This window comes from Cupressus sempervirens, chromosome 7 (assembly GCF_028749045.1).
Source record: "Cupressus sempervirens isolate cs-2001-9-10 chromosome 7, ASM2874904v1, whole genome shotgun sequence".
NCBI lineage: Eukaryota > Viridiplantae > Streptophyta > Pinopsida > Cupressales > Cupressaceae > Cupressus > Cupressus sempervirens.
In genome coordinates, this window is record NC_143124.1 from 565,062,245 (window position 1) to 565,082,397 (window position 20,153).

The following is a 20,153-nucleotide window of genomic DNA, read 5'->3' on the forward strand; positions in this document are numbered from 1 at the left end:
TAGTCTCTTCAAACTAGCCTTATATCTTATTTCCATGTCTCCCCAAATGCAATCCAAAAAATATTTAAAAAGTTCTGGAAAATCTGCTCATACCAAGAAAATAACAAATTACTCCACTTCCAAATGATCAACACCCAAACTATATCAAACCATAGGTAAATCTGAAAATTGTTTCCATATGGTGGGAATAAAATATCAATTCCATGATCCATTAATAGTCTTTTAAAATTCAGATTTTGAATATCAAAATCTGCACTAAAAAAAACCATTCCAAAGTTTATTCAAATACGTATAGAAGAAAATCTGATTTTTCCTTTTATTTGCCAAGAAATCTGCATCCTGCACATTCTCATTTTAACTCTCCCATGCTAATAAAGAAACCAAATCTTATTCCATGTTATTCAACTTGGTTCAAAAATTGTTTAAGCTTATTCTCAATTTGACCGTAAAAGTAATCTATTCCATACAAAAATCTGCACTTTTGGTTTTCAAACCAAACGAATATCTTTCCAAATCAGAATTACGAAATTAACTCTTGGAATCCCATTTCACTAACAAAGCTGATATCTTCAAATCATAAACCAAATCCCACCTTTTATAAACTGAAATCAGAAATTGCCTTTTATTAATCCATTCCCAATTCGACCGTAAAAGAAATCTATTCCATACAAAATCTGCACTTTTGGTTTTCAAACCAAACCAATATCTTTCGAAATCAGAATTACGAAACTAACTCTTGGAATCCCATTTTACTAACAAAGCTGGTATCTTGAAATCATAAACCGAATTCCACCTTTTATAAACTGAAATCAGAAATGGTCTTTTATTAATCCATTTTGAAATGAACCGAAATATTGGGTTGTAAAATCAAAATAAATACAAACCACTATCAAAGGAATCAATGCCATTACTTCAAAGTATCGATGCGTTTTGAATTAAAACCGAACAATAGTAAATCAATACCCACATACCAAGACTGCAACTTTATCTTTCAAAGGGTGACACCATGAAATAAAAGAAATAAAAATGAAACAGCACTAAGAAATTTTTATTGAAAACTATAAAAAACTACAAAAAGAAATGGCCATGACTGTCAACAGCCAGAGGGATGAAATATTCTCACATTTTGTTCTCCCTCTGAACTATGTTTTGTTTGAACCGCTCATGCCCTTTTATAATTACTTTGGGCAGTTACAAATGACTATTCATATTCTTGGCAGTTGCATGACTCTTTGGATTCCCTTTCAGTTACAAAATATTTTTCATTACATTTGGCACATCCATTGTGCAGATTTCTCTCTTAAATATATAAATATTTTCAACATGATATAAAATTTTGCATTTTAATATGATGTCCTCCTGTCACTGTCAGACTTCCTGTCGCAAAACTTCTGCATTTTACTGATATTTCAGGTTGCCTTCCTGTCACCACCAGACTTCCTGTTGTAGACGTGCTCCTGCACCAGATACTCTCACCATTGACAAGTTGAATGGTTTTTAACTGCCTATGAGATGAGAACAAACATTGAAGGCATCTCTAAAAGTTAGATGGCATTCAATGCCTCTTAATACCAGTAAGGACAAAGAAAAGAAACAAGGTGAAAGTTAAGATGAAGGCAAAAATGACGAAATTGCAAATTTTGTGAGGAAGTTGAAAAACGGTCTTAGCAAGAGGAAAGGCAAGATCTCTTTAAAGTGTTTCAACTGTGGGAAACAAGGCCATTCTGCATCTAAATGCCCTTTTGAGAAAGAAGATGATAGCTAGGATGAAAGGAACACAAATGCCAGAAGAACAAGAAGATTCTTGAAATGTCATTGGAAAGCTAATAAAACAAAAAGGGTATTATACTCTAAAGATGGCAGTGGAAATTCATCCAGCAGTGAAGATGATCCTCAAAATGATGAGATTCTGTTCATGGCCATTGATGACTTGAATCTGGGTCAGCATGTTAATTTTGGGGTTCCCTAGTTTGATGGCTCAAATTTCACCATTTGGAGCTTTAGAATGATGACCTACATCAAGGCTCTTGGACTTGAGGTTTGGGAATGTGTTTCAGCTGAATATGATCCACCCCTTAATCCTCCGAATTCTGAAAAAAGGGTGACTGCAAATGCAAAGGTAGTGAATGCTATCATAAGTTGTCTTGCAGATTCTCTACGTGAGAAATTTCTTCATCTCAAAACAACCAAAGAAATGTGGGAGCAATTATGCAACACCTATGGTAAAGACCTTCAAGAGGATATGGCTCGGTTAGCTATGGAGTACGCTCTGCTTGAAGATCAAGACTTCTTTGAAGATGTGGTTATGGATGATGATGAAGTGGACTTATAACTTGAATTAGTTGCAACCCTGGCTGAAATTAAGAAGCTCAAGAAGAAAAATTAGAGTCATGTTGATTTTCTGCAAGTAGAGAGTGAAGAAAAGTTGAAAATTGCAATGGCTCTCAGTGAAGCTGAAAAACACTTGACTGATCTGAAAATACAAAATGAGAAGGCCAAGATAATTCACGAGAATCTTGAGAATTAGATTCAGCTGAAGGAAGGTAACATTGCCAAGCTAGGAGCTGAGATTATTTCAGTTAGAAACATTGGTAAACCGTAAATCTACTACCTTGTCTAGTTTGGAGTTCTCAAATAGTAAGAAGAACATGTCCTTGGATGACATTCTTGCCTCTCAAAAATCAACTCTTGACAAGAAAGGTGTCGTATGGGAAGAAGGTGAAAGCTCTCTATAAAAAAGAAAGGGTCGGCTGAATTCAAATAATGGTCAGCATGCTATCTCTTAACACATGCAAGTTGACAAGGTGAACACGCCTTTCTTTTATGGTTAGTTTTTTTCTTGTAATTACTTTGGGCACAAAGCTATGGATTGCAAGACCGGTTATGGAAGGAAGTTCTGCAACTTTGAAAGGAATGTCTTTGGTTCTTTTAAGAGATTTAATCTGACATACTACAGCTGTAACAAGTTTGGTCATACTTCAAGGTTTTGTAAGAATTATGATGTAGGGTTACTCACTAAACCTGGAACCAAAGGCATACCAAAGATTGTCAAGGCATGGAAAAAACAGAACCAAGAGGATTCACACAAAGCTCTAATTGTTTTAACAACTCTTCTAGCTAAGAATGAAAAAGATATATGGTACATTGATAGTGGCTGCTTTAGACACATGACAAGTGATTTAAGTAAGTTTCATTCTATAAAACAAACGAAGAGTGGAAAAGTAAGGTTTACTGGTAGTTCCTCTGCTAGAGTTGTTGGTATAGGTAATCTCTTGTTGAATAATGGTCAAACTGTTGTAGAAAATATTTTCTATGTTAAAGGGCTGAAATGCAATCTATTGAGTGAGAGTTACCTATGTGTTCAAGGATATGATCTTGGTTTTGATTCTAACTCTTTTACTATTATGAAAGGGAAAGATGTCATAGCAAATGCAACTAGGGCAGCTAACAATCTCTACATTCTTGAGGACTCTAATGTTGAAACCTGTTGCCTAAGTAGCATGGATGATGCTTGGCTTTGGCAAAAGTGTCTTGGGCACATTAACTTTGACAATATGGTCAAGATTAGCAAGAAGGAAGCTGTTAGAGACATGCCAAAGATAGAGTAACCAACTGATATTGTTTGCAAGAATTGTCAAGAGGGGATGCAGACTAGAGTTTTTTTCAAACCAAAAGAACATACCAGCTCTAAACCACTTGAGCTAGTACACAGATTTTTATGGACCAACTAGAACAACAAGCCTTCAAGGTGAGAAATACTTTATGTTGTTAATTGATGACTATACTCACATGACATGGGTTACATTTGTAAAGGAAAAATCAGAAGCATTGGATAAATTCAAGGTGTTTAAAGCTCCAGTGGAGAATGAAATTGATTTAAAAATCAAATGTTTACATTCTGATAATGGTGGTGGAGAGTTCACTTTTAATGAGTTTATAGGCTTTTGTGAACTTCATAGTATTAGAAGACCAGTTTTAGCCCCAAGAACACCACATCAAAATGGTGTCGTGGGAAGAAAAAATAGAACAAGCCAAGAAATGACACGTTGCTTAATCAGTGAAAGAAAGGGGAGTAATACCTTCAGGAGAGAAGTTATTCGTACAATTGTGTATATTCAGAATATGACCTTGTTGAGATCCACGTTCAATAAGATTCCATATGAACTTTGGAAAGGTAAACCAGCAACAGTCAAATACTTCAAAATTTTTGGTAGTCCATGTTATATTAGAAGAGATGAAGATAACTTGGGTAAGTTTGACTCTAGAGCTGATGAAGGGATCTTTCTTCGCTACTCCTTACAACAAAAGGTTACATAAAATTGTTGAAAGTGCTAATGTTAAAATTCATGAAGTCACTAACGTTTCTAGTGAGAATGTGGATAGTCATAGTGAAAGAGAAGGTTAGACCGGCACTACTATACCTTCTTCATCTCAACTCATAGAAGCTGGGACAAGCAAAGATGGTGGAGATGCCAGAGAAAAGACTAAATCAGCGAGTGGAAGTGAAAGGTCTTTACATAATGAAGCTGAAACCTCACATTGGCATTCAAAGCATGATACTAAAGGTGAAATTGATGATTCCTCTTCTTTTAAAACTCCTTCTAAGTTTGTTGAAAAGAATTATCCCTTAGATCAAGTCATATTTGAAAGGAGGCCAAGGGCTACTAAGAAAAATGTAATTTACTTTGAAGAAGATGATATTTCATTTTTTTCTTTTGTATGAGCCTAAATGTTATGAAGAAGCAGCCAAGGATGAGGATTGGATTGCAGCCATGACGGAGGAGTTAGAGAAGATCCACAAGAGCAATACTTGGGAGCTTGTGCCTAGACCCAAGGGCAAGAATGTAATAGGGACAAAATGGGTGTTTCGTAACAAGGTGAATAAAGAAGGTAAAGTTGTTATAAGCAAAGCTCGTTTGGGTTGTAAAGGGTATTCACAAGTTGAGGGTGTTGATTTTGATGAGACTTTTGCACTTGTAGCTAGAATAGAAGCTATTAGAATGTTTCTAGCTTTTGCATCCTTCAAAGGTTTTGAAGTGTTTTAAATGGATGTCAAATCTGCTTTCTTAAATGGTGACTTAAATGAAGAAGTTTATATCGAACAGCTGGAAGGTTATATGTTAACTAATAATCTGGACTATGTATGCAAGTTGAGGAAGACACTCTCTGGTTTAAAACAAGCTCCTAGAGCTTGGTATGACAAGCTGGATAATTATCTACAACAATAAGGTTTCAAAAGGGGATATGTGGACAACAACCTGTATGTTAAGGAGGAAGCCTATACAGATGTAGAGTGGGGATAATTATCTACAACAATAAGGTTTCAAAAGGGGATATGTGGACAACAACCTGTATGTTAAGGAGGAAGCCTATACAGATGCAGACTGGGGTGGCTCGGTGGATGACAAGAAGAGCACAAGTGGCTTTGTTTTCTTTCTAGACGGCTGTTTGGTTTCATGGCTCAGCAAGAAACAGTCTTGCACTTCCTTATCTACTACTAAAGCGATGTATATTGCAATAGTTTCATGTTGCACTTAGGTAATTTGGATGCAAAACACCTCGATTGATTACAAGATTCAGTTTGATAATCCCATTTGCATATATTGTGTTAATACGAGTGCCATTGATATTTCCAAGAAATCCTGTTATGGACTCCCGCACAAGCACATTTTTATTAAGTATCACTATCTAAAAGGGAGAGTTGCTAACAACATGGTCAAGCTAGACTATGTTTGTTTAAAAGAACAAACTGGTGACATTTTTAAAAAATTGTTATCTTGGGAGCACTTTGAGTATCTTCAAAACAAGCTCGTTCTTCTGCCTAATTAAATGACACATGTTTAGGGAGGAGATTTTCGTTGCAATATCTCATAGGCATTGATGTCAAAGGGGGAGTTATGTCATATGCTTGCAGAGGCAGTTGTATGTTCAGCTTCAGGACAACTCAATTTTAGGAATATTGTGGTATCAATATGGGTTGCCATCAATGAAAAATAGGCGGAGATTGTTAGTATTTTCATTTCAGTCTTCTAGGCTGAGTGACTTATTTCCATGAGAGAATGGTAGTTTATGAGAAAATGTTCACCCGCTTGTGTTTCTATGGGAAAATGAAGTCCACAAGAAAATTGTCTATGGGAAAGTTTGTCCACCAGAAAGTTATCCACAAGAAAGTTTATCCATGGGAAAGTTGCCCACGTGAAAGTTGTTCGTGGGAAAGTTTGTCCATGGGAAAGTTGCCCACGGTAGGGAAAGTCCACTGGAAAGTTTATTCGTTTGTCCACGGGAAAGTTAAGTCCATGTGAGAATGTTAGTCCACGAGAGAATGTTAGTCCACACTAAAGTGAAGTCTATTGGAGAATATTTAGTCGGTAGTATTTCTTCACTACACCCTTTGTAACTGTCGACACTCTGTGTGTGGGATTCTTGAATTTCTAACCGCATTGCTGCAAACTACTGCACAACATAATAGATTCTCTGATTTTCTGAAGGTAACAGGTGTTGGTTTTTGTGCGCTAAAGCCGAACAAAGAACAATTTTTGGCAGGATGTAATGATCAATGGTTACTTTCATGCAAGTAGCAATGTAAACATTATGGGTGGTTGCGTACCCATGTTAGAGACACGATTTTGATATGCATGTAGAGAGTGGAGAACATAAAAAGGTTTTGCTATTCTTTAGGTAGAATGTGGATCAGAGGGTGAATCTTTCATTTGAAGCAAGAAAATAATGATAGAAAATGGGGAAGGAAGAAATTGCTGCGTCTTTATCCTTGTCTACAACGTTTTATCACTTCATGATAAAACAAGATTAAAAACTGGTTGTAATATAGTTGCTTCATCAGTTAGCTAGAGGTTGTGGCCTCTAGAGGTAGTTGCCTTAGTTTGATAAGGTTGAAGCTTGCTTTTTGTTGAGAAGGTTGTAGCCTTGGATTTATTGGGTTGTAGCCCACATTTGTAGTGATTAGTGATACCGTAGTTTTTACCCAAAATGGTTTTCACGAGATAAATCCTTGTCTTTGTTTTCTTTGTGTTCATTCAGTTGCATTTACTTTTAAATTTTTGAAATACTTATTCACCCCCTCTTAACATTTCTTCAGTTTTTCACCCTTCACGACCTCGAAGGTTGCAAATGAGAGCATAAATGTGAACAATCCTTTGCAATATTTATGTTTCCTCCAAAAAGCTAACAAGGTTGATTGCAACATCTTGCAGATTTAACATTTGCATAAAAAATGGAGGATATAATGGTGTGAATGCAAGTCTTTAGTTTTCCTAAATGATGCTTCCCAATTTTGAACAAGAAGCATTCTAACAGCTGAAGAATTAAGTCATTGTATTCAAGGTCAATCCTACTATAAAATAATCTCATCTCGGCCATCGTACCTAGAATCTTAGTCCTTTTGGCAAACATAGGGTCTTTGTCATTATATAATCCCTGTAAGTTTTTCACCATCAACTGCAAAAATTTCCTAAACACCACATCATTTTAGGCTATTGTATGAGATGTTATTCGCATAATCTTGTTGAGACATGAAGCAATCGCAAGCCTCACATCTTTATGTGAATGTTCAATAAACTTGGGCTTAACCAAGGTAACCATTGAGGGTTGTAAAGCCCAATTCGTGAGCCAACAATCTTCGTGCTCTTCATTGGTCAAATATGTTTCTATCTCTTCCAATTTGGAGAGAACATCATTTGAGGATTCCATGTGTTCTAATTGCAAACCAAAACGTATAGCCAACCAAGTTTTTTTTTCTTTCCGCAAGTCTCTTAGCCGAGGGCCATTGGATGTATTGTTAAATTCATCTGAAAAATACTAATTTTTCGATCTTCCATGGTGTTACGCATTGTCTGGATTCCCTTGAACTAAAGCAATGTTTCATATTACTTTTGTTTGCTACTTAGTCTGATGAAATGAAATTTGGACTAGTCTGGTAACAATTTTAAATGATATTTGAACTGAGTTCTCTTATCACGTGTACAATGCCCTTCATAGCTGCTTCAGACAACAACAGTACCACTATTCAAGCTCCTAGATCATATATTAATTGACTATGGAGTATTCTAACAGGGCCTGTGAATGGTCAGGTACCAGATAATACCCTTTGTTGCTGGAACTTCAATTGCTATTTGTATAAACCAAATGCATCTCTTTAAATTCCAGTCGCTTGCAAAAAATAGTTGGTGCTGTTCAATCTGCATCCTAAGTAATTGTGTTCGAAAAAATGAATTCCTTGATACCCTAAGGTATTGCGGAAGTGAGATGTCTTGTTGACAAGAGTAGTCCGTCAAGTGTATTTGCAAAAAATCTGAATCATCTAAACTATTTGAACCGCCAAATGCAAGTAGATTTAATTGTTTCCCTCTTAAGAAAATTCACGAATCAATGGCTCCAGTTGGAAGTCACAATTTAATTCCTCACAATCATTGGTTTGTGTTTGTGTAAATTACCATTTACTAGATGTTATCACAACAAATTTGCTATTGTTACTTCAAACATATCATTTGAACCTTTTCAAGATTATCGGTTATCTTAGACAGTATAACTCCCGTCCATACGTCTATGCACATGGTACGCTGGCATAGAGCTCTTTTCCCTTTGCCCACAATAGCAAATACTTTCCAATGCTTCTGTTAAATAATCTAGGCAAAGAAAGGTAATTGTCGTCTTTGCAATCCCTCTACTCTAATGACAACTATAAAAGGTTCCTAATGTATTAGTTTGGCCAACCAATAGTAGACAAGCCTAACTTCTCATAATCTCTATGACCAAATGCATCTATATCATTTGCGAGCTTCTTAGTGCAGCTGTCACTAGGTGGCCCTGTATATTATCACAAAAGGTATGCTTTGCCACTTTTATTAAGAGATAAACCTAGTATGAATTCCAACACTAATTGGCAACAATTTAAAATATTTGAAACTTGGGCCATATGCGGCAGATTGTAGTCACAACAGATAATATATTAATCTTTAATTCCTTTGCCAATCGCATGTGCTCCTAACCACACTTCCAACCTCTTAATGCTCTTCTTCTAGTGTTAATAGATTTCTAGTCCCCCATGTTTTGATTACATTACTTGTTACTGTTTCAAATTGCATTCACTATCGCTAATGTTAAATACTGATCGACATATTAATAATATCCGCAAACATCATTGACTCTTGGAAACATACTCGAACCATGTAAAACCCGACTCCAAAGGTATCAATAATTTCTTTGTTAGGTGTTGTTTTTCTTTCTTTGAGATTGGTAATACTTCTTCCCAGGTTTGTAACGACAATTTTGCTCATCTGTAGTTCTAAATACGGCTCAACATTCAATATCATTTTTTTGTGCGTTACTCTTCCTTTGCAAGAGCTTGGACACTCCCAGAAAGTGTAGGTTATTTACGCATGTTTATAATCTTTTCTATTGCAAATCATCTATGACCAAATTCAATTACCTCCCAACCGATTCTTCTTCTTTTGACACTCTCCTTGTAGAAAACCGAGATTGGTAATACTTCTTCCCAGGTTTGTAACGACAATTTTGCTCATCTGTAGTTCTAAATACGGCTCAACATTCAATATCATTTTTTTGTGCGTTACTCTTCCTTTGCAAGAGCTTGGACACTCCCAGAAAGTGTAGGTTATTTACGCATGTTTATAATCTTTTCTGTTGCAAATCATCTATGACCAAATTCAATTACTTCCCAATCGATTCTTCTTCTTTTGACACTCTCCTTGTAGAAAACCGAATAGTAGATTCAAAACAAATTATAAATTAATTTTCCATGTGGCATGCATATTTTGAGTCTCAAAATTTAAAATATTCAACTCCCAGATATCTCTGTGACTTCAAAGTTAAAACGCATTTAGACAAAAGTTGTATCTCCCCATATGTTACTTCCGCTTCAAATTTTTTTGTTGTAGTGTGCAGATACCGAACTGTAATTGTTCTTGGCACATATACTATAAGATGGAGATCTTTAGTTCAACCCAACAAAGAGGCGTTTATAAAATTCATGACTCTGCATACTTATGGGGTGATACGTTTTACAATGGACAACATTGAAGAATAACTTTCAAATGTCGACTTCTCATAAAAGTTTAAGGAATCCCACAAATATTTCTTTGACAACTTTGACAAGAAATAAAACTTCAAAAATGTTGCCAAATCTTGTTTTCAATATATCACATGCTTTGTTTTCTGACATCGCATATAATAGTTTTTTCCACAACGGGGCTTTAGATAAATTTGGCTTTAATATTTCCACAAATCCTTTCCAAAACCATGAAATTATATCTCCTTACCAATCTGGTTCCATTGATTAAAATATTACTTTCAAACCCATATTTGTAACAATTTAACCGATAATATTTCAACAACTTCACAATTCCTTTTAGAAGATAGAGCTTATTTCATTGTTTCTCCAAAATAAGAATTTCCAGATCTGCAAATATCTTTAAATATCATAGGTTGGTAGGATACTCTACTTTGATACCACTATAATATGTCGACAGGGATAACTTTAATGGCAAATATTTGCCAAATTGCAAATTTCACTCATCGAGGACCTTGAATTTGGCGAAAAAATTTGCACATTCGGGATGACCATGTCATCCACACATTATGAAAATTGGGTCCAATGTTTAGGCGAATTGCCAATAACGATACATAATTATTTTTATTTTGGTGATGACTTCGCCAATGTAATCTAATCTTTCCACATGTTAAATTAAATATTTTCACCTACAATTTCCGATGCATGTCTTATTCGATGGTCAGATTTACCAATCTATGGTAAAAATTTAAGTCAGGTTATATGTAAAGTACATAGACTTGACAAATGTCTCTATTCCGGAGACTTTCCAAGGAACTTTTTATCCTTGTAATCTTTGGCCCAAAATAGATTTTATTGTGGACATGTGTCATTATTTTGGAAACTTTCTCTGAAACTTGTTGTTCTTTAACATTTTCGCCTGAAATAGGATTTATACCGTCTATTTAGGATCATCTAATGGTTATTAAAAAAGGTTTGTGTATTTTAGATGATATAAAATTATGGTTTCTAGGTATTTGTACTTTTGTTCCGGATTTTCTGAAATAAATAAAGATTTGCCAAGGTTTACAAAATTTTCATACGATGGAAAAAAATCGCCAATAAAATTAATTTTTTTTCCTATTTTGAAAAACAATCAGCAATCCAAATTTATTTTTTGCCCCTAAAATAATGTTGGATTCGTCACGAGTTTATACATTTTTCCAATGGCGGTTTCTTAAAGTTATCCCTGTACCCCGGCTGGGTATCGTTTACAACCCTTCAAAAAAAGAAACCACAAAATAATGAACAACAAATGCTTGTAACAAATTTTACCAGCTATACAACCCAAAACTAGCAGTTTCATCAATATCACATATTAAAACAACCTCAGATTTGTTATTGCATTATACATCAGCAATACAATAACTCTTATTACCATCCAAATTCAATCTTACAAATAGACATACAGTCTGATTGGAAGTACTGAAAATCAGAGTTACAAATAAGTACAAGTGAAATACCTGAAATGACGCCTCTACTACAATGGGTTTTCGTCCACTGTCTTGCAACTTGTGGGTTTTCGTCCTCCAAGCAGGCCAAAAGATGAAGCTTCCAATTGACTCTCCAAGAGAGCTCAATATCCAAATCAAATCCAAGCAAATATCCAAGCATGTCCAAAATGAACACCTGAATGTCCTTTTATAACTATCCCAGTGTCTCTTCATTTTCCCCCTTCTCGGCTCTTCATATCTCTGTGTCTTTTTATTCCAGTTTTAATTAACGTCTCCATGTAATAGGAAAGTGGCATAATAAATAGTCTAAATGCATCTTTGGCATAAGAAATTAACAACCAACTGAACTCGGAATAGCAGGTGTGATAGCTCGCTGGAAAGCTCTTGATGAATTGGTCTGAGTCCAATACTGGAATACCAGAATACAAACCCAAATGACTTAATAAATAGTAAGTGTTTGAGAAACCTGACTAAAACACTTGGCATGGCCTGAACTGCAAGCACCTAGACCAAACCCGCTCTGATACCTCAAAGGTTTCGTGGTTAGCCCACGATAGCATAGCGGAAAGGGCTAAGACTGTGACAACAGTAATGAACCAGAAAAGGGGACATTACATTAAGGTTTGGTTTATCTAGCCTATGAGCTTGACTTAATTGCTTTGCTAATAGTTTATCCAGCACAAGTACCAGAAACACAAGCATATCTTCCAGTAGATTCTGCTGCCTCTGTCAATGATGCATCACTAGTAGATCGACGATTCAGTACCAGCAGTACCAGCAGTACCAGTATAAGTTTATCTAGCAGCATAAGCATAATCAGATGCATAGGTAGAAGAAAATCTATAAGTTGATGTGGTTGATCCAGTAGTTGGTCCAGTAGACCAGAGATGGTTCTTTCTTGACCACTATCCTAGTTAAGTTGTTAGGTGTAGTTTTCCAAGCAGTTCTGCTTGTTCTTTTCCCTGCCATTCTGGCACATAAACACTTTCATGCATCAACTAATATGTTATATCAATATGTCTGATAAAATTTGTTGAAGTGAGCTCCATAAGTCAAAAATTAGTGCAAAGCATAAACCTGCAATATAATTATTGCAAATAAGAAGTAAACCGTATTTCCATTTGTTGTTAGAATCTTTTCAATACATACTTGCTTATGAATCCTTTAGATATTCCTTTCCTTTTGCTAATGACATTGTATACTAATAAATTATAATGCAAGTCTTCTTGGGAAATAATTGGTTTTGCTTCTAGTCTTCAAGGTTGTTTTTTAAAATATCTTCTTAAAGATTTTTGTTGGGCATTTTCTGGCTAAAATATAATATAAGACATTCTACAGGGTTTGGTGGATATGCAGAAGCCACCAGATATGATCTCAGGAAACATGACTGCAGGTATAGCTCTGTTCTATACTTCACTCAGTAAATTCAAGCATTTAAGTGCTCTAATGTTCTGATTTTTTCATTTAGACCTGTAAAGTTTGTGCTAGCTCTATTAGGTGGTCATACAAATGGCAGATGTATATTCTTGATGATCATTACTATACAATTTTTAAGCTTCTCTAAAATTTTAGTCCATGAATGTATTACGATAATAGATAAGCTTCTATTATTAGTTAATGGTTATCTATTTGTAATCTATTGTAAATATTAGAATGTTCCTAATATTAACTAGTTTGTAGTTATCTGTTAGCTTTCTTTAGCTTTCTTTTAGCTAGAATAGAATGTTTCTATTCCTTAATGATCTTTTACTAAGGAAACATCGCTTTATTCTTTTGTATATATAGACCTCTCGGTCTCTGTTAATATCAAGCACATATTTACCAATAACTTCATAATATGGTATCAGAGCAACTTCTTTAAAATTTTTCAAAAATCATAATGTCTACTCTGAAATTATTAGACCCTATATATGAAATTATTTTCATGCATATTTGCTTCCAAAACCTTTGGTTCGACTAGGGTTTTCTGCCAAAACAATTGCCCATTTTGTCTGTAACTCCTGCAATTTTTTCTGTCTGCAAACTCACGCCCTTCTATTTGCAACTAGTGTGATTGAATCCTTTGAAATTCGAGGTTTATTCTCTGTTGTTCACGTGGAGGTCTGTTGGGCATCATTTCTCTGCAACTCATGCCCAAATTTTTCTGCCACTTGCGTCCAAATTTTCTTTAAAAATTGCACATTTGTTTTGTGGCCCGTTTTTTCCATTTTCTTTGAAGTGGTTGTTTTTTGTCTATTTGGAGGCGTCTAAGGTTTTTACAAACCTTTGGTCTTGACTTATGCTTAGATTTTGCAATTTTTTTTCCAAATCTACCATTTTTTAAAGCTTTTTTGAAGCCTTTTTGGTCCTAGGACCGTTTTTGTTCGAAACCCTAGATTTCTCAGTACCAGATCAAAAATATTTTTACAAATTCTTGGTGGGTTTTTCGAGAGCTCAACTGGGTTGTCGTCCAATTTTTCTGGGTGCCTTGATTTTTGTGCCTTGTTTTTCGAGCTAGCAAATCTAGAATCTGACAAAATATTCATGTTGGGCTTTTCGAGCTCTCTTTTGGGTACCTCTTCATTTTTTTTGGGTCTTCTATTTTCTTTCCCTCAAAGTATGTGCCTTCACAGATTTTCATGCGTTTTCATTGAAAAACGTGCTATGGCATTTCTGACTAATATTTTGCTTGAGGGAAATCAGAAGTTCAATGGTCACAATTATGGCACATGGAAACAACGAATGCTAACCATCTTCGAATATTGCAACAACGATAAGGTGGTTTTGGTTCACAACAGTCTTCTCAGTAGAGGTCCTCTGCTCCAGCTTTAAAAGGCTTCAAGAAAAAGAACATTCAATGCAACTATTGCCACAAGTATGTGCACATGAAGGTTGAATGTTGGAAGCGCTTAGCTACCCTATTTAAGCAATCTGGTTCGTAGCCCACAGTGAACAATGCAGAGCACTTTGAGTAGAAAAAATATGCCTTTTACGCTTTTTGATAGCTTTGTGCTTTAGATAGATTAGCCATTAAGGGAGGGTATTATGATAATAGATAAGCTTCTATTATTAGCTAATGGTTATCTATTTGTAACCTATTGTTAATATTAGAATGTTTCTAATATTAGTTAGTTTGTAGTTATCTGTTAGCTTTCTTTAGATTTCTTTTAGTTAGGATAGAATGTTTCTATTCTTTACGATCTTTTCCTAAGGAAACATCGCTTCATTCTTTTGTATATATAGACCTCTCGGTCTCTGTTAATATTAAGCAAGTATTTACCAATAATTTCGTAACAGAATGGTGCAGGTTGCCACTGAGTTACATTAGCTGGTTAACAATTTTGTCTGTATTGAAATTTCTGACTGACTTAGTTTCAACTCAACAAGAGCTTATTTTCAATTACACATTAGGCCAGAAGCTGATGGGAGAGGATAATGCTAAGGGTAGGAGTAGTAGTTGAATTTGAAAGGATATATAAGCTGCACTCCTTCATGCTTTTATACCATGGGTGTTAGTATGTAAATGAACTCTATCATATCTTTTATATACATTTGTTAACAGCTAAAAGAAACAATAATATTCACATTAATTTTTTTTGAGCACATCTTTGGTGAATTGTTTTTTGAAGATGTTTGCTTACCAATATTCATTGTGATCTCATCTGCAAATGCTATGCTCAACTCATCATTTCCTCCAAAAATGATGTCATCCACACAGATCTCAGCAATCAACTACTTGTGCTCCTTATCTACCTTTAGGTACACATTACTGTTATCACTTATTTTAATGAAACTAATCTTAATCAGATATGGAGACAATCTTTCATACCATGACCTTGTGCTTGTTTCATTCCATACAAAGTTTTTTTCAGCTTGCACACTCCATATCGTTTCCATCTAATGAAGCAAACCCATCAAGTTGTTTAATAGACACTTCTTCCTTAAGAACACCATTTAAAAATGCCAACTTAACATCCATTTGGTATACCTTGAATTTCTTGTGGGCAACATATGCAAGTAGAATTCTCACACCTTCTGCTAAGTGTTGGACAAATATTTGATAAAGGTTGCCAATTGGAGTTGATTTATGGTATGTGTGAAATTCTTGGAAGCAATGAAGAACTAATTGCATCACTAAAATGGTCTCTTTTTCTTAAACTTGTTGCCAGGTACAATGGTGATGTGATCCTTTTTGCTTTGTCAGTATTTATAGTATTGTTTGTCAATTTGATGGTACTGTAGTTATATGTCAAAGGGGATCAATTCATCATTTTATTGAAAAAAAAAAAGATTGGTTTGAAGAATTGCTAATTCAAAAAATTAAAGAGCACCGTGTAATGTCCCTTGCTGGGACTTTAGTTAAATACTTCTCTATTAAGCTATTTGCAGACTTATTTCATGTATTCCATTTTTCTCCATGTTTCTCCATGATATCTCTTATCGGTATATAATGTTCCTTATATACTTCGTTATAAGAAAAGATGTCTTTTTGTTAATTAATTAATTTATTATTTATTAATGTTAATATTATGTTATTAATTGTATATGTAAATGTATACTTTAATTCATATATTTTGATTATTATAAAAAATAATAATATTCTATTATTTTAAATAATATTTAACTACTATTTAATCTATGTTCTTTCATTGATATTGTTATTATTATAATGTAATATATTGTTTGATGTTATATCATAATATGGAGTTCTAATTATATAAATATTATTTTGGCGGGGATATCACAGTCCTCCCCTTTCAAGTTTTGCTTGACCTCAAGCAAAAAGATATATTCATAACTTTTCTTGTAGAGTATATAATTGAATGCAAGAAAGCATGAGGAATTCATGGAATAAGCATGAACATTGAAAACACAAAGCATACACGAAGTAGACACATGAATGCCCAAAAACACGAAGTAGACACATGAAAACACGAAGCAAACACATGAATGCATGAAAACACGAAGCAAAGATGATGTAGACACATAGTACATGCATTCTTGATTAATGCCTTTAGTTCACTAGAGTCAAGAGGATGATTTATGAAATTTACTTCTTCGATAGAATCCAACAACCACAAGTGAGTATTAGTACACATGGGTATATATAAGTTTCAAAAAAATGTGAGTCATGATAACTTACTCCTAGTCAATCCCATACTAAGTCCAAGAGTGGAACTTTGCCCCCCTTGGCCTTGATGGCAGTGTTTATGCATCCACTCGAGGTGGTCGTCTTAGTGGGATGCTTGTTTTGCTCTTATTATCATTCTTAGTTGAGAAGAATACTTAGGATGTAAACAGATTGCATAGGCACCAAACTCAACGGTCTCACTCAAGGTTTCTGTGGATCCAAACCCTTTATCCCATCTTGAACAAGTCCTTGAGGCATCTTACAGGGATGTTGATCCATACCCATCTCTGAATACCGATTGGCTGGATTTACACTAGCCTCTCCTTGGGTACACCTTTGTTCTTTCTCTCATGAGGCTACCCTTATAGGGAAGTTAGTAATATACTATATATGAATTTGAAAAGTTCACGCTATTCTGATTATGATACTGAATTAGGAAGCATGTTGAGATACAGTAGGGTGTGCATAACCAAGCATCAACAACCTTCCTCAAGTTACCTGTGGATTCAAGCCCTTAATCCATCTTGGAGTAACCTCAAGGCAACTTGATCCCATCTTGGTTAATCCTCAAGGAATCTTATAGGGATGCTGATCCTTACCCATCTCGGAATGATGTAACAGTTGGTTTAAACAGTCCTACACTATATCCTTGTTTTTCTAATTGAGAATTATAACGAGTATGATGTTATTCATCAAATTAATACTGATGACAGAGGATGTGTGAGAGACTTACCTTAATATTTTACGAGTGAATGGAGCATCCGATGTGCAGTGTATTTGATATTCTTAAGCTTGTCTGTTTATACTAGCCAACGTTGCTTATATTAGTTTGGAATTCTGCCGCTAGTTGCAGCCTGAATGGTTCTGCACCACCACTATATTCTTGTTGAATACCCTTCATTCTATTTCTGCACAGGACGTATTAATTGTTTTTGCATCTACTGTTTTGAATAAAGACAATTTTATCACAAACTCCTCATATAGTTCATCTTAAATCTGAAGCGATCTTCATATAATTCTCTCCTTCTAGTGTAGATACTATGTACTATATAGACCTGTATTCCTTTATTTGTGGTTCCTCGGTAAGACTAATGATTATTTGGTACTGAAATATGATAGACATTTTGAATAATTATAAATTACTTATATGGATCTGGTCAGATGCTGATTAGATCATTTTTCTTCCCATTGTTTCCTTATGCCTGGTTGAATGTAGTTTTCAATATTGTACTCTCTACGAAATTATCAGAAATGCAATTTGTATCCGTCTGGGATAAAAGCCTATTAATATTCACAGTTATTCATTCCTGAACAATTTTTTGACGATTGTGAATTACACTGCTGGCTATCTGACTACACAATGATTTGATTTTTCCATCCTCACAAATAAAGTTCCAGAAGATACAGCGATTGTAATGTTTCAGCGCGAGTCTTCAACTGTTGCAATCTATGCTGACTACACAATGATTTGGTTTTTCCTTCCTCACAAATAAAGTTCCAGAAGATACAGTGATCGTAATGTTTCAGTGCAAGTCTTCAACTGTTGCAATCTACGCTGACTACACAATGATTTGGTTTTTCCTTCCTCACAAATAAAGTTCCAGAAAATACAGTGATCATAATGTTTCAGCGTGAGTCTTCAACTGTTGCAATCTATGTTAGAACCATTATCACTCATTATCAAGATTCCCATTTCTAACTTGTGATACATATTGCCAATTTTGACCTAAGATATAAGCTGTGTTGCCTAGACTCCATCCTTAAATGAGTGTGAAAAATAATAATAATAATAATAATTAACTTTGTACTTAATTCTCCTTACTGTCTATCACTGTCAGTATGTTTGAAACCAATATGATTGTTGAGGGAGTGTTTTCGTTCCTTACAATCTGCTGCTGGTGTTTATCATTCTTCCTTTTCTGCCTTTAGAAATATTTGCCAATAAATGTCACCCGTTACTTTATTCGCTTTACGGTGAATGATATTAACAAACTCAAACATAAAATAAATTGAACCATAAACTATTTTGAATGGCCAACACAACTCATTGAACAATTACCTTCACTTTGGTCAGGTCTTTGGTATTCAATTAGCAATCACCATTTCTATATAATTTTCCTGACCTTAAGCGCTGGAATCTGTATGTTAATGAAACTGGCAATGATAAAATTTCTGACTTAGTAAAATTCCTCTCCACTAATAGATCAGTGCCCACAAATTTTGCTTTAATATGGTCTTAGATATAATCAATGACAAAGTTAAAGAATATATTATCTAGTGTATGCACAGTAATAAAATATATGTGCTTACCTTCATTCCATAGCTACGGCAAGTGCTAAAGTTTTCAAACAAGTATTATACACCTTGTATATAGTTTCCACTCCAATTATTTAAATAAGAAAGATGTTTGGGCAATATAATCAATGTTGTTGCACCACTAATGTTATTTCCACAAATGTAGTCACGGTATAATATTTCCTGTGTACCAAATGATGAAAAATGAAGCTCTTTATAAAAAATGTCCCCACAATAGAAGACGGCTGCAAGAAAATATATTAGCAAATCAATACTTGCTTTTTATTGGTCACACCAGAAGATGTTGCTCTAAAATGTATCCCCATATCAAAAAATTAAATACTAATCAACACAACAATCAGATGCAACGTCAGATAAAAGCATTTTTGAAATACTAATATCCTTTCCCCTTCACTGCAATTTTCCACACAATTTCCATGCTTATGAAAATACTTCTGGCACTACTCAGGATATTTAAAAATCTTTACTGTAAAATTTTCCCATTATAGAACCTTTATGATAAAGCCTTTTGTATATCTGTCTCTGTTATAGCTGTTGAAGATTGTAGCTGTGATACAGATCTTTTTCTCTGCTTTTATAAAATGGAAATATGTTTGTTATGACCATTATGGTCACCTTCACCTGAAAAAGACATTTGTGGAATTTTTCAAGTTAATGTTTTATAAAAAGACATGTCATACGTCATGCGAAGAGGCATGCGCATGAAAATATTAAGTGTTGTATATTTGGAAATTTGAATGATCTTACATTTGGGATTTGAAGAGACCTTCGTGTGTAAGATGAAAAGCCAAATGCAATCTATTTATGTGATTGCTCAGTTTATTGTGATGAAAAAGTGAAAGCCTCTAAAACATTTTCATTATCAATAAAAGAGATCTTTTGCTGGCGTGGTTGGGTTTTTTCCTTCAAGTGGAAGGGTTTTCCTAAGATAAATGATTGAGTCTTTTGGTGTGTTGTTTATACTCTTTATTCCTTTTTTATCTTTAAATCTGGGCAAAAACTTGACATGGTATCAAAGCCAGCTTGGTTGCACACAGAAGCAACAATAGAAATCTCAGAGTTCATGTGATGTTGTGCTATTCATTCTCATCTATTCCGTTATTTTATCATCCGATTCATTTGTATGCTGGTAATCTTCTATCTTCTATTGAAATAGCTGATATATATAAGCGACTCCAAGCCTCTTTTA

The 20,153-nt window shown here is 34.7% G+C and overlaps 1 protein-coding gene across 2 annotated transcripts in view; it reads left to right on the forward strand.

The window, feature by feature from the left end:
- Positions 1–20,153, forward strand: part of LOC149548012 (mitochondrial pyruvate carrier 1) — a 104,511-nt gene that overhangs the window by 38,665 nt on the left and 45,693 nt on the right. For both annotated transcript variants that reach the window (XM_089792032.1, XM_089792033.1), the window contains exon 3: positions 12,877–12,931. In XM_089792032.1, the coding sequence (XP_089648158.1) occupies positions 12,877–12,931 (55 nt within the window). The remainder of the gene's footprint in view (positions 1–12,876; positions 12,932–20,153) is intronic.